This window comes from Gopherus evgoodei, chromosome 8 (assembly GCF_007399415.2).
Source record: "Gopherus evgoodei ecotype Sinaloan lineage chromosome 8, rGopEvg1_v1.p, whole genome shotgun sequence".
Lineage (NCBI taxonomy): Eukaryota > Metazoa > Chordata > Testudines > Testudinidae > Gopherus > Gopherus evgoodei.
In genome coordinates, this window is record NC_044329.1 from 59,914,457 (window position 1) to 59,929,024 (window position 14,568).

The window sequence follows — 14,568 nt, forward strand, 5'->3', positions numbered from 1 at the left end:
TGATGTCCTAATGCTTTACAATCTTTACAGTAGTGCTTTTAAGGACCCAGAATGTCTGCTCACCTTTAGGAAAAGTGTTCCAATCTGCATCCTTTTCAGTTCCACTTGAAGTTCATATACTGCAGAGGATTCAGCAATAAAACTGATAACTGTCAAACATACTATACATAAATCTTCATTACAGACTTATGTGAAGGATAGACTGCATCAAATTTGCAGGTCATTGTGTATATTATGCTAAGAGATGCAGCAACTGCCATTGTTAAATTTGAATAATCAGGTATAATTTGAGGGTATGTCTGCACCGCAAAATTAGGTCGATTTTTTTATAGAAGTCGATCTTTAGAAAGCAATTTTATACAGTTGATTGTGTATGTCCCCACTAAGCGCAGTACGTTGGCGGAGTGCATCCTCAATACCGTTGCTAGCATCGATTCATGCACTGTGGGTAGCTATCCCACAGTCCCCACTGCCCATTGGCACTCTGGGTTAAGCTCCTAGTGCCCAAAACATTGTCGTGAGTAGTTTTGGGTACATAGGAGGGGGAGAATCACTGACAGGGTAGCCTGGATGGGGTGGAGGAGGAGGGAAGGACAAGACCACATTGCTTATTGTAGCCACGCTACAAATCAAAGCTGTTTGAATGACAGCCTTCGGTTGCTTGAGCCATCTTCTGGAGTTGAGTGGCCGGGTGTCCAGAACCTTCCCCACTCCCACCCCCATTCTTGGATGTCTGGGTGAGGAGGGTATGGAACTTGGCGAGGAGGGCAGGCGGTTATACAATAGATGCAGCAGAGGTCTGTGCTCTGGTTGCCTTTCCTGCAGCTCCACCAGACACCTGATCATGTCCGTTTGCTCCCCCATTAGCTTCAGCATCTCCTCCTGCATATTCCAATCATGCTCACTTAGTGCTTTCCTGGTCTCTGCCACCGAATGCTTCCATGCATTCAGCTGTGCCTTATCAGTGCGGGAGGACTGCATGAGCTCTAAAAATGTCACCACGCATACATTTTTTCCGCCTTCTAATCTGCAATAACCTCAGGGACGGAGTTGTTGCAGGGAGCACAGAAACATTTGCACTTGCATGAGGGATAAAAAGGGAGTAAAATTTAAGAAGATAAATTTCTGAGAACAAAAGGGAGATTTTCACAGTGAATCAAGCAATTCACTTCAAACAGCACGTGTTTTAGGTACAAGGTCGCATTTTGCCTTTTATATTGAGCGCCTGCCTGTGTGGTGACACATCACACACAGCTGGACAACAGAATTCAGTTTCCAGGCAGCCATGGTAAGCCAAAAGTATGTGGGTTTGGCATCTTCTGCCTTCGTAACATGTGGGAATGATTTCAAACTGCAGCTTCCTCTTTTTCCATAGCAAGCAATGCTGGTTAGGTTTGCCGTTTAAAAGGAGGGGCTGCAGTTTTGGGGTGTATGTGCAGCTCACCCCTCCCCTCACTGCGTGGCTATTCTCGAGGATGATCTCTTTTAGCCAAGTGCAAACAGCCAAGCATGAAAGGGGTCCTTTTACTGTTCCCTTACAAAAATTCCCCTATTTCAACCAGGTGACCATGAATATCACTCTCTTGAGGCTGACACAGAAAGATAAAGACCGAATGTTGCATGAATGCGACCAAAACCCAGGACCATTCGCTGCCATGCTTTGTGCTGCAATGCTTCCAGACTACTTGTTAGTGGCTTGGCGTGGTAAAGTGTCCTACTGTGGAGGATGAAATAAGGCAGCCCTTCCCAGAAACCTTCTGCAAAAGCTTTCAGAGTACCTCCAGGAGAGCTTCATGGAGATGTCCCCGGAGGATTCCTGCTCCATCCTCAGACATGTTAACAGACTTTTCCAGTAGCTGTACTGGCTGCGAATGCATCCCAATTCTTCAAGGCAAATCAGACATTAAACACAATTGCTTTTAACCCCTGCAATGTAGTTACAAATATGCACTCACCAGAGGTGCCTTTTCTGCCTTCAGGGTCTGGGAGCAATTCACTTTGGGAAGTTATTGGCTCCAGAGTGATGAAAAGGTCCTCGCTGCTGGGGAGAACGAATTCTATGCTTGCCTGCTGGGCATTCTCCTCCTCCTCCTCCACCTCCACAAAATCCTCCATCATGTTGCGTGAGACTCTCCCCTTTCAGGTGTTCTCCCCCTGCTCCTCCGAATGGTTTGCAGCTGGTCATAGAAGCAGCATGTCTGGGGCTCTGACCCGGAGCGACCATTTGCCTCCTTTTGTCTTGTAGTAGGTTTGCCTGAGCTCCTTAACTTTCACACGGCACTGCTGTGTGTCCCTGGTGTAGCCTCTCTCCACCATGTCCTGTGTGATTTTGGCATATATATATCAGCATTTCTTCTGCTGGTCGGAGCTCTGTCTGCACAGATTCTTCTCCCCATACAGCAGTCAGATCCAGTGTCTCCCATTTGCTCCGTGCTGGAGCTCGTTTGCGATTCTGGGACTGCATGGTAACCTGTGCTGCTGAGCTCACCATGCTGAGCAATGAAATGAAATTCAAATGTTCCCGGGGCTTTTCCTGTGTACCTGGCTAGTGCATTGGAGTTGAAATTGCTGTCCAGAGTGGTCACATTGGAGCACCCTGGAATTGCTCCTGAAAGCCAATACCATCAAATTGCACAGCCCTGTGTCTGCACTACCCCAAATTTGACCCAGGAAGGTCGATTTTTAGCGCTACTCCCCTCGTTGGGGAGGAGTACAGCAGTCAATTTTAAGAGCCCTTTAGGTCGGTGGAACAGGGTTGGTTGTGTAGCCACATTGCTTATAAAATTGACCTAACGTGGCTAAATTTGACCTAACCTCGTAGTGTAGACCAGGCCTAAGCCTCTGTTCTCACTTACTCCAATCTCTCTGAAATTTACAGTACTTGATTTCTGGCCAAAGATGACCTTATTTTGTCTCTTGAAGTTTGTGGGGAAATGGTATAGTAGTTTTAGGATATGTCTATATCTGTATCATGGGCTTTGATTGCAACTCGTGTGGACATACCTGAGTTTTAATCTAGCTAGCTCAGGTACCAGAGCAGTGAAACTGTGACAGCACAGGCTTTAGCGCAGGCTAGCCACTCTAGTAATTATCCATACTGCTATGGCTTCACTGCTCTGGTACCTGAGCTAGCTAGATTAAAGCTCGGGTATGTCCACACGAGTTGCAGTCACACCCCATGATTGCAGTGTAGATGTACCCACAGAGCACAAGGAGAGTATCTGGGTGAGCAAGGGTATTCACATCCCATTACACAATTTTTTGTGTGAACTGTGTTTTGAATAGCCTTGCAGGTAAATAGGTGAGGTGTTGAAAGATGAGAAAACTAGAGCTTTGAGACTTTTATAAAATGATGCACTGAGCATAATAGTCTTTAATTACATGACGTGTTGCTTCTCAAGTAATATTACTTATTTCTACAACTTTTTACTATCATCAGTTACTCTTTAGGTTTTAAAAATGAAGAGTTTAAAAAAACCAAACACATAGCACTACTTGCACTGTGGACTTTTTTTTTTTTTTTTTTTTACACTTCTCTAGGTTTGGAAAATGTTAATGAAAACAGACTTAAGTTTCACTTTCAATCTAGTAAATTTCACTTACAGGTTCTCCTGCACTAGCACAGTACTGCAGTGCTTGGGTTGTAAGTACTGCAAGGGCCTGTTTTTGTTTGTGGGGAGAGTAACCTCCAAAACCAAATCTATTTCAAACAAGAATTAAAAAAAAAATAAAAGCCAAACATCTATTAGACTTACTTTTTCTACTTTAAGAGTTAAGGACAAGGGAGAAAAAATATTTCCATGTGTGATTTTAAAAAAACCCTCAAAATCTGGGATATTATAGAGATGAACTACACAGCAACTCAAAAGGTGCTATATATTACACTGTGATTATCTTTAAAAATAAATACCAACCTCAGTCGTTTGTTTGTTTTTTTTTGTTTGTTCTCCCCAAAGTGTTCCCCACAAAGAGATTATGTGATTCTGGCTATTCGAACACCTCCAAGAGGAGAGCAAAATGAAAGCAACAAAAATTATCCAAAATTGGCTGACATTGATGAAGAATGGGTAACAGGACATGCTAGTCAGGTAAACCACTTTCAGAAGATGTACAGTTAATGTAAGAAATAAGTGTGAAATTCTTCTTAACTCCAGATCCTAATTTTATGCATAAAAGAGTCTTCTCAAGAGTCCTTTGATGGCACTGATTTTGTTAATTGATCAAAACTTACACTACTACAGCCAATATTAAAAGTAGTATATTTACGTCTTTTCTGCAAAGCAAGTGGCCCTGTAGTTTTTGGGCACAAAACTTGCATGAAATATATGATAATAAAATGGAAAAATAGAGTATTTTTAAATTAAGAGAATGTGACGGTGAGAAATAGCCTTGCTAATTTTAGTCTTGCAGTTTATTCTACATCTGGGTTCTGATACCTTTAAAAAAAAGTCCATAGTAAACCAAGTGATATAGTTTATAGAACTTTATAATCATAATAGTAATTAATAATGTGCTTTTCTGTTTATTTTGTAAGTTGTCTAGAATGCTTCCAGGAGGACTACTAGTTCTTGGTGTATTTATTGTTGCAGCTCCAGAGTTGGCAAAAGACATCCAAAATGCTTTGCGCAAGGTAAGTGCGTAGATAATGTCCACAGGAAGGAACTGGATTTTTTAAATTTGTGTAGCAGAGTAATTTTCTATCACTGCGGTCTTAGCTATATTTATTAATTGGATTCACTGAAACGGAAACCAAAAATATCCCAGATAAATGGTTTGCCGTAAAAGGTTGCCTGAATTTTTCAACATGGGCAAAACAATATGTATTTCTACAACATTATTCTTGGAAACATCTGTAACCATTTAGGCAAAAAAAACAGCCTGGGGCAGACACCTGGCATATAAAATTTCAGTCCCAGTGATTAAAGTTTGACAAATCTATAAGCAACTGAAAAGAAGCTCTTATAATGGAAAGTGTGGGGCAGCTTTTATATTTGGCACTGCTACCAGTCTCCCCTATAGTAACCTATATATCAGTGGTAGTATTATGAATGTTACTCAATATTGGGACAGATACTTCTGTAGGTAACTTCCCAAGATGTGGCAAAGGACAAAATTTAAGTGATTTTTCATCTGTTGTTGTTTATATAACTTTGTTTAATGTATTGTCTTTTTCATATCAACTGTCTTCCAAATTATCTGACCGAGTTAAATGGCTGAAGCGGGAACTGGAAATGTGGAGGCAAATGAGACTCTGAGTTTTCAGGTGTGGTCTGAAGAGAGTGTTGGTGAGATGGAGAAATAGGAGAAAGCTGTTGCAAATATCAGAAGCTGCAGGGAAGGCAGTCAGATTGTATTGAGGAACTGAGAGAAGAGGAAGGTGAAGAAAGAAACCAGGTCTATGAGCGGGGCATGAGCAAGTCCATGAAGGGTTTTTTTTTTTTAAAGTGCAAAATGAATTGAGTCAGTAGATTGTTTTGTTTTGAAGATTAGATAGCTAAGGGTTAATGTCTCTTTCACCTATAAAGGGTTAACAAACAGTGACCTGCAAACACCTGACTAGAGGACCAATCAGGAGACAAGATACTTTCAAATCTCGTGGAGGGAAGCCTTTGTTTGTGGGTTTTGGGTTTGGCTTTGTTCTCTCTGGGTCCTGGATGGGGCTAGAGGTGCAACCAGGTTTCTGCCAATCTCCCTGCTACAGTCTCTTATCTATTCAGAATTGTAAGAAAGAAAAGGCGGTCAGTCTTTTAATTTGTTTTTTTTCATTTACATCTGTGTACTTGCTGGAAGTAGCTTAAATTGTGGTTCTGCTGGAGAAAGTTTCTTTCTATTGTTTATAAGTTGAAAGACCCTGTAACTTTTTACCATCTAAAGTGCAGAGATAAACCTTTTCCTTTTTTTCTTTTTTTATTAAAAGTTTTACTTTTAAGACCTGTTTGATTTTTTTCCCCCAGTTAAGGCTCTAGGGAATTGAGTCTGTATATACCAGGGAATTGGTGGGGAGGAGAGAAAGGTAAATTTCCTCTTTGTGTTAGATTCACGCAGCTTGAATCTGTATTGCCTCTGGGTGGGGGGGAGATAGAAACTTGATCTCTCTGTGTTGTGTTTCAAGGAATTGATTCACGGTATCTCCTAGTGTACCCAGGCAGGAAAGATCTGGGAGGAGGTAAAGAGGTGGGAGGGAATGGTTTATTTCCCTTTGTTGTGAGACTCAAGGAATCTGGGTCTTGGGGTCCCCTGGGAAGGTTTTGGGGGGACCAGAGGGTATCAGGCCCTAAAAATTCCTGATTAGTGGCAGCGCTACGGAATCTAAGCTGGTAATTAAGCTTAGAGGACTTTATGCTAGTACCCATATCCTGGATGCTAAGGTCCAGATTTGGGAATTATACTATGACAGAAGGCAGTCAGATTGTATTGAGGAACTGAGAGAAGAGGAAGGTGAAGAAAGAAACCAGGTCTATGTGCGGGGCATGAGCAAGTCCATGAAGGGTTGTTTTTTTTTTTTTTTTTTAAAGTGCAAAATGAATGGAGTCAGTAGATTGTTTTGTTTTGAAGATTTGTGTGATAGTGGTTGTTTTGCCTTGTACTGTAGCATGTACAGAAAGCTGCTGTTCAATGTAAAGTCTGCACATTAGATATTTTCATTACATCATCTCCAGCGCTTGAGTCTTTCATATGTGATGTTTCAGACATTTAACGGCTGCACCAATTTAACTAAACCCATGTATTTTTAGTTCCTGTACCATCTGAAATTGGCTCGTCTCAGATCATTCCATCTTCAGACTCAGATTTCGTGTTAGATTATAATTAAAAGCCATAAAGTCCTTGGAAAATGAATGCAGGCATCAGTGGCAATGACCGTTCCCAGGGGTTTGCACAGATCTTTCCATCAGTTTTAGTTTGTATATTTGCAGCCTGTGCATTTGCAAATATTCAAGTTTTGGTTCTATTACAAAGTGTTATACAGCTGAGAAACTGACCCATAGTGAAAATGACATGCTGTTTTGCTTTAAAACTGAAATACAGGGCTGTTTTCAGTAATTGTAACTACTTGTTTTAATTTTTGTTTGTGCTATGAAGAAAAATCCCATAACATTTTTTTCCTTCTTCAGCTAGTTTTTTCAGTAGAAAAGTCTATAGGTAAAAAGAGGCTCTGGAATTTTGCTGAGGAGGAGGTCTCTGACAGAGTGGCTCTTCACCTTTGTTCTGCTACAAAGAAGTATCCTTCTATAGCAAAAATATAATGTAGTCTTTTGATATGGTGTATTGAAATATAATATAGGGCAGGATCTATCTAATCTGTCTGGTCTAATTGTATACTTATTGCCACCCAAAAACTTTATTATTTTTGTGTCATGGGTTGCTAGGATGGATATTCCATTAACACAAATCATAAAAAGCAAGGCATCTGCTCTGCACTCAACTTATCCGTTCCCCTGCTCCTGTCCTTCCACCGTTCACAGCCCACATTCTCCACCCTCACTCTGCTCAACTGATGTGCAGCCATAACTTTGAGCATGTTTACTGGTTATATGGTCATGCATTTTGATTGATTTTAGGGTTGGTTGGCCTCAGTAAATTACATTATTAATTTTTGTATGATGCGTGTAAATAGGTGGGTATGGTGTCCGACTACAAATAGTAAATGCAGGATGTTTTTCTGTTAAGTTTTATATGAAAGGGTAATCTCTATTTGGTAGTAATTTTCAGGTAGAAGTTACACTAGTGCACACAGATTTCCATTCTGTGTTACATTTATTGTCAGAGTTGAAGGCTATACACTGGTTGCTCAGAATGAGGATAAAGATATAGGGGTTTCTGTTGGTGGAAGGAAACTGAGGAAAAAGAGGGTGGTCAGCAGGAAGGGGCCTAGATGGGGAAGCACAAGGGAGTGGAGATCTTTTAATGAACCACTTATGGCTTATCAGAAAGGAGAGCCTCTTCCCAGCAACATCTTCAGGTTTTCCCTTGCACTCTCTATGCATATTGCTACTTCTCACCATGCCCCACTACTTCACTCCCATATTCAATTTGTAAAAGTGATATTCTTGTTTTTAAATATCAAAGGCACCCAAAATAACATCTGATGTCTTTCTGTATGGCACTGTAACTTGCAATTGTAATAATCAACCTTTAAACTATTTTTTATTATGGTGTGGAAGTAACAGGCGTGGTTGGAAGAATGTTGTGGGTCAGTGAAATAGCTGTGCAAGTGAGGATCATGGGGAAGAGCTGAGGCTCAAGAGATTTATAGGGGGAGAAGTGTTACTCTGGAGGAGGCCAGGAGAGAGAGCACAATTGTAGAGAAGTATGGGAGACATCAGGGCTTGCAGGTGAAAATACGTATCACCATTGGTAGCTATCCACGTGAATGCATATTTGAAAGGCAGTTACATCATTCCTGTAGTGCTTGTAGTTTACAAGTGAAGCTTTTTTTTTAATTCCCATCAATGTGAGAACATTCTCTACAATATTAAAAACTTGGCTCTGAAAGATAGGAAGATAGTAAACATTGATGATAAATTACAAGTTAATTTAAAATATTTGTTTTTTTTTATTTTGTTCCTTAGTTTATTTGTTCCTTTGAAGCATATTTCATTGAATTTTTTCCTTAATTAGTAAAGGATACTCTGTCGAACCTATGATATGCAAGATCCAAAGGTAAGATTGACTTATAAAGTTCAGAAGAAATTGATTTTATTTCAGATTTGTAACATTGTATTGGTAGCCTTATTTAGGGTGTACTGATATTAATTTGGATAATATGGGAATTTTGTTTATTAATGTAATTATTTGATCTTAATAATCTTAATAATAATTAGTATGGGTTAGGCTCGCCAATCTGTTTGATCAGAAGATAAAAGTTCTTGTCCTGAATAAGTCTCAACAGAATTTATAAAGGACCCTCTGGGGTATGACAGGAAGCTTACACTGAGACAGATATAGCCTTAAAGACTTTTTATTAAAATCAATAATAGCAAGTAAATGATAAAAATTCTCCAGAGTTACAAAGTTACAATTGCATTACTGCTATTCAAAAGATACATATGAGAATATAGTTTTAGATGCAACAAAGCTTTGGTTAATATACTCGCACCCTTTCTTGATAACTGGTGGTAAGAGACACAGGACCAGCCTTGCAGTTCAGGTTTCTCAATTCTTGAGTGAGGAATGCAGTGCTTACAGAATGCTAAGAGCTGTTAAAGCTTACTAGGGTTTACTTGACTATCTTAAACTTAAATCAAAACCTAATAAACAAACTAAGAATAAAACTTACGGAAACCAAGCTTAGCCTAGTTTCCTTGAAACTTAAAGTTTCAGAAGAACAAATATAGCCTACAAATAGTAGCAGTCATCGTAGATAGAGTGGAAGAAGTAAGTGAGAAATGGAGATAGAGAGAAAAATAGAGATCTAAAGCTAGTAAGAAAATGGAGATAATGGAGGTGGAGAGAATGGAGATACTCTATTGAGGTGGTTACCTCTTTTATAGGGCAAATGCTGGACCTCCTTCCTCTTATGCCCAAATTTCATTTCTCGCCCACAGAAATGTTAGGGTACACTTACCCCATAGGCTAGTATGTATGTGCGTATTGAGGACAGGTATGTACGCACATCAGTCTTTTGTGGTGTACTTGTTAAGTCTGTGGGGAAAAAACCCCTATGCCATTCGTCATTGTCTGTCAGCCTAAATAAAGGGTCATAGACATAGGTGTGGGTACTCATCTATTTAGATAACAAGATAGTGGTCAGCTTTGCTTTCTGAATAAAAGGTCTTAATGGAGATATGCTAACTTTGCTTTAGCTTAACATGCAGGATATTTCCTGTAGGTCTCTTGCATTACAGCCAAACTTACTTTAATATAAACCTGTAAACCTAGTACAATACATCAAATAAAAAGATATATATTTAAGCAAGCAGGTTAGTCCTATAGGCTACAGAATTAAGCCATTATATTTGCTACATTTTAAAAATAAAACCCTGTCTTTTCCTCCCAGAGTTCAGCTAAGCCAGCAGACTGGAAGTACCAAAGTGGCCTGTCTGCCTTCTGGCTATCTTTGGAGTGCACAATTAATGTTAATATCCACATCCCACTTTCTGCTACATCAGTCAACTATGAACTAGAGAAGAATACAAGGGTAACTAAACAATAATGATACAGTATTTCTTACTCCTTTAATATTGCACATATTACTGTACTGCTTAGAAATGAATAATGTGTTATGAAAATATGGAGTAGATAGGGTAATAGAATTAAGGATTTGTTACTGGCAGTTAAATCTGTAAGGTAATAAGTTCCTTATGCACAACTCACTTGCTGCATTAAGCATAAGGAGAGAAATCTTTCAAGATTTTTATTTTCCTGTGTTTGTTTAATTATTCAGAAACATTATTAGGAGTGTGTAGAGAAGATAGCAGCTTTACTTTTTCTCTTCATTTGATGCAGGGTCTGGTTTTGGAAATATAAAATCCAGTGTCCATGTCCTCAGTATAGGTGGTTATGCAAATTAGCTTTATTTTTAGGCCAATAAAGATTAAAATTAATATTTTTATTTCCTTTAGGAAATGTAGATTAAGAGGTGTCTTGAAAGTAGTATGTTGTCCTTCAGTATGATACATATGGATGAGAGGTCTGAAATTTGGTTAGGATTTGTTAATGTCTTTCTTTGGTTAATGATTTAAATATGCATTACAGTAGTTTTGGAGTGTTGGTGGGTTTTGTGGCAATATTCAACCAAAAGTGTAGTTTATTTTTGGAGATGCTTTCTTCCCAAAATATACACAGAAAGACTAAGTGTTTTTGTTTTTTAAAGAACGGATTAACCCGGTGGGCAAAACAGATAGAGGAAGGTGTTTTTCTGATCAACGGGCAAGCTAAAGACGATGACGCAGAGCTGTTGGAAGGGCAGGTGTGTGTTGTATAGCATGGAATTAATATCGATGTGTCACTCATAATGTCTGGTATGGTAATATTAATGGCTGAAAGGTCTTCCGTAGAATAGTTTACTTCCAACTGGCATGTACCATGTAATTAGTATAAAGGATTGCTTTTCTCTTACATAAAAATGGCCATACTGGGTCAAACGAAAGGTCCATCTAGCCCAGTATCCTGTCTTCCCACAGTGGCCAATGCCAGGTGCTTCAGAAGGAATGAACAGAACAGGTAATCATCATGTGATCCATCCCCTGTTGCCCATTCCTGGATTCTGGCAAACAGAGGCTAGGGACACCATCCTTCCCTATCCTGGCTAATAGGTCCATCAATGACTATCTTCCATCAACTTATCTAGTTCTTTTTTGAACCTTGTTATTGTCTTGGCCTTCACAACATCCTCTGGCAAAGAGTTCTACAGGTTGACTGTTTGTGTGAAGAGAGACTTTTTGTTTGTTTTAAATCTGTTGCCTATTCCCCACCCATCCTTGAAGCAAAAAAGAGATGATTGTAGCAGTAGTGAAAAGGATAAATTAGGGAGGACTGGTGTATAAGAACTCTGCCCCTATGCTTAAGATCAGATTGACTTTTATGGATGACTTCAACAGCTTTATTGCTGTTGCAGTTTTTGGAGGTAGAGTGCGAGCCACTCAAGAAGATTCTAATGAGATCATCTAAAACTGTGCAGTTGTTTTGGTACTGAAACCACTACTAATAATTTTTTTTCCCAAAGATTCCTAACATTTTGTTAACTGTGTCCTTACGGTGGTTTCCCTATCTCAATTTTCTTTCTAAAATCTACAAACTGGTACTACAGGCCAGTGGAGCACCTAGATATGGTAGATACAGAAATGCTCTATGTATTTCATATAATTTTTTCCTTTCTTTTATCTCAGAAAAAGTCTTCAAGAGGAAATATTCAACACAGTATTCAACCCTTTGATGTGAAGGTTCTGACGCAATTGGTAAGCACTGTGTGTGGAAAATGCCAGTAAGGTTAAGTGCAGTATTTCATAAAGTTTTATTCTCAGATGCCTAATCTAAAAAAGGGCATGAAGTAAAAATCGAAAATGTCTTTTTTTTTTTTTTAAAATAACTACTCCCTACTATAGGGGGTAATTCTTGTTCAAATTAATATAGCCCTGGTATGTAGGGACTTATCCAAGTTATTGACTTCAGTGGGAGTATCAGGTCATGATAGAGCACCTAACATCTAAGGATCATATAATAGTTGGAGGGGAGTGAAACTGAGGCCTAGAGAGGTTAAATTCTGTAAACTGCTCATCTTGGACAGAATCCTGCACCTACAAGCCTCCATTTACTTCAGTTTGGCCATGTCTACACTACAGCATAAAATCGAAATTATTAAAACCGGTTTTATAAAACTGGTTTTATAAAATCGATTTTATGCATCCACACTAGGGCACATTAATTCGGTGGTGTGCGTCCATGGTCCTAGGCTACCATCGATTTCTGGAGCGGTGCACTCTGGGTAGCTCAGTAAAAGAATGAGACCAATAACTTCGATTTCCGTCCACATTAACCCTAAATCGATATAGTAATATCGATTTTAGGGTTACGCCTCTCATTGGGGAGGAGTACAGAAATCGATTTTAAGAGCCCTTAAAATCGATTTAAAGTGCCTTGTATTGTGGACGGTTACAGGGTTTAATCGATTTAACGCTGTAGTGTGGACCAGGCCTGGCGCTTTGTGTGGCTGTATGGGTTCACATGCACCAAAAAGGCTTGTAGATTTTAAGGCCAGAAGAGACCATTGTTCTCATCTAGTCTGACCACCTATATAACACAGACCATAGCATTTTTATCAAGTGCTTTCTGATTCAAGCCCATACCTTCTGGTTGAGCTAGAGCATATATCTTTTAGAACAGTAGTGCTCAACCTTTTCAGTCTACTGTACCCCTTTCAGGAATCTGATTTTGTCTCTCACCTCACTTAAACTACTTACTTTTCTATTTTTATGTCTGATTTTGTAAGCGTCACAGCACATTAATACTGACAAATTGCTTACAGTAACTCCTCACTTAAAGTCGTCCCAGTTCACGTTGTTTCATTGTTACGTTGCTGATCGATTAGGGAACATGCTCGTTTAGAGTTGTACAATGCTCCTGTCATAGGTTTCACCCCCACTCTGAACTTTAGGGTACAGATGTGGGGACCTGTATGAGAACCCCTAAGCTTAATTACCAGCTTAGATCAGTATACTGCCACTGCCCAAATCGTTTAAAATAGCTGTTTGGGTCATTTGGGAAACTCTGTCTTCCCCCCACAAAATCTCTCCCTCCCAAGTACTGTAACCCTTCCCTGGGTAACCTTGAGAAACTTCTCCACCAATTTCCTGGTGAATATAGTTCCAAACTCCTTGGATCTTAAAACAAGGAAAAAATCTATCAGGTTCTTAAAAAAAGAAAACTTTTAATTAAGGAAAAGGGGTGAAAGGAATACCTCTGAGATTAGCATGTAAGATACTCTCACGGACAACAGATTCAACACACAGAAAATGTTCCCCTGGGCAAAAACCTTAGTTACACACAAGAAAACCCAATTTGATTATCCCTCTAATGCAAAAAGACAACGTCACAAAAGGAAATAAACTAATTTATTCCTTCTTTAATACTCACTCCCCTGTTTGATTCCTGGGTCTTTTCACTCCCGCACAAAACTGAAACTAACACTGAGACAAAGGAAAACTTCCCTCCTTCCTCTTGAAACATCTTGTCTCCTCCCTCTCCCACCCCCCATTGGGTCCTCTGGTCAGGTGTCAGGTAGGCTAGGTGAACTTCTTAACCCTTTACAGGTAAAAGAGGCATTAACCCTTAATTGTCTGTTTATGACAGTTCCCTTCTAACGTCATTTGGCAGCCACCTGCTTTGTCCACTGCTTGCAGGAAGAGCAGCCCTTTGCAGCTAGCTGATGGGGGCTTGTAACCAGGGTGGACCAGCAGCCCCCCTATCAGCTCCCCACTCCCCTAAATTCCTTGTGCTGCAGCCACCCAGCAGTCTAGCAATTGCCGGCAGTTCAGCTGTCACTCCCCCTACTGCCATGTGCTGCTCCTGCCCTCTGCTTTGGAGCTGCTCCCAGAGACTCCTGCTTGCTGTGCAGGGGGGAGAAGGGGGGAGCTAATGTCAGTGTCCCCCACCCGCCTGCTCCTGCACCCTGCTTACCCTGTCTCCATATAGAGCAGGGAGGGGACACGAACTGAGAGAGAGAGAGAGAGAGAGAGAGAGAGAGAGAGAGAACCTGGGGCAGCAGCTGCTGTCTCAACTTCCTGTTCCCCTTAAAAAGACAATGCACTTAAGAGTGGATCAGTTTACTTAAAGGGTCAGAGTGCATCTCTCTCTCTCTCTCTCCCGCACAGAAGGTGTGTGTCTGTCTGTCTGCTGTGCTGTCTTCCCTCCCTCATGTTCGTGCTGCCTTGTGTGAGAGCTATATTAACAACAATGTGTTAACCCTTGAGGGCTCAGCTGAGTGCTAGCTCATCATGTAGCAGTAATGCATTCCCTGGGAAATATCCCTCTCTCTTCCACCCTCTAACTTCACCACCTCAAACAAGCTTCACGATCATCATAGCTGTGAACAGTATTAAATTGTTTGTTTTAAAAAAAAAATAAATGGAG

At 40.1% G+C, this 14,568-nt stretch overlaps 1 protein-coding gene across 8 annotated transcripts in view; it reads left to right on the forward strand.

Moving 5' to 3' along the window:
* The window catches only part of ODR4 (odr-4 GPCR localization factor homolog), a 40,393-nt gene that overhangs the window by 5,982 nt on the left and 19,843 nt on the right, over positions 1–14,568 (forward strand). For 6 of the 8 annotated variants that reach the window (XR_004001605.1, XM_030572680.1, XM_030572676.1 and 3 more), the window contains 7 exons: positions 3,957–4,088; positions 4,535–4,630; positions 7,113–7,219; positions 8,625–8,661; positions 9,998–10,138; positions 10,814–10,909; positions 11,829–11,897. Coding sequence is in view for 7 of the 8 variants with exons in the window: in XM_030572680.1 (XP_030428540.1) it covers positions 3,957–4,088; positions 4,535–4,630; positions 7,113–7,219; positions 8,625–8,661; positions 9,998–10,138; positions 10,814–10,909; positions 11,829–11,897 (678 nt within the window). In the remaining variant the exon portion in view is untranslated. The remainder of the gene's footprint in view (positions 1–3,956; positions 4,089–4,534; positions 4,631–7,112; positions 7,220–8,624; positions 8,662–9,997; positions 10,139–10,813; positions 10,910–11,828; positions 11,898–14,568) is intronic. The other 2 variants (XM_030572678.1, XM_030572675.1) reach the window with 1 other exon arrangement.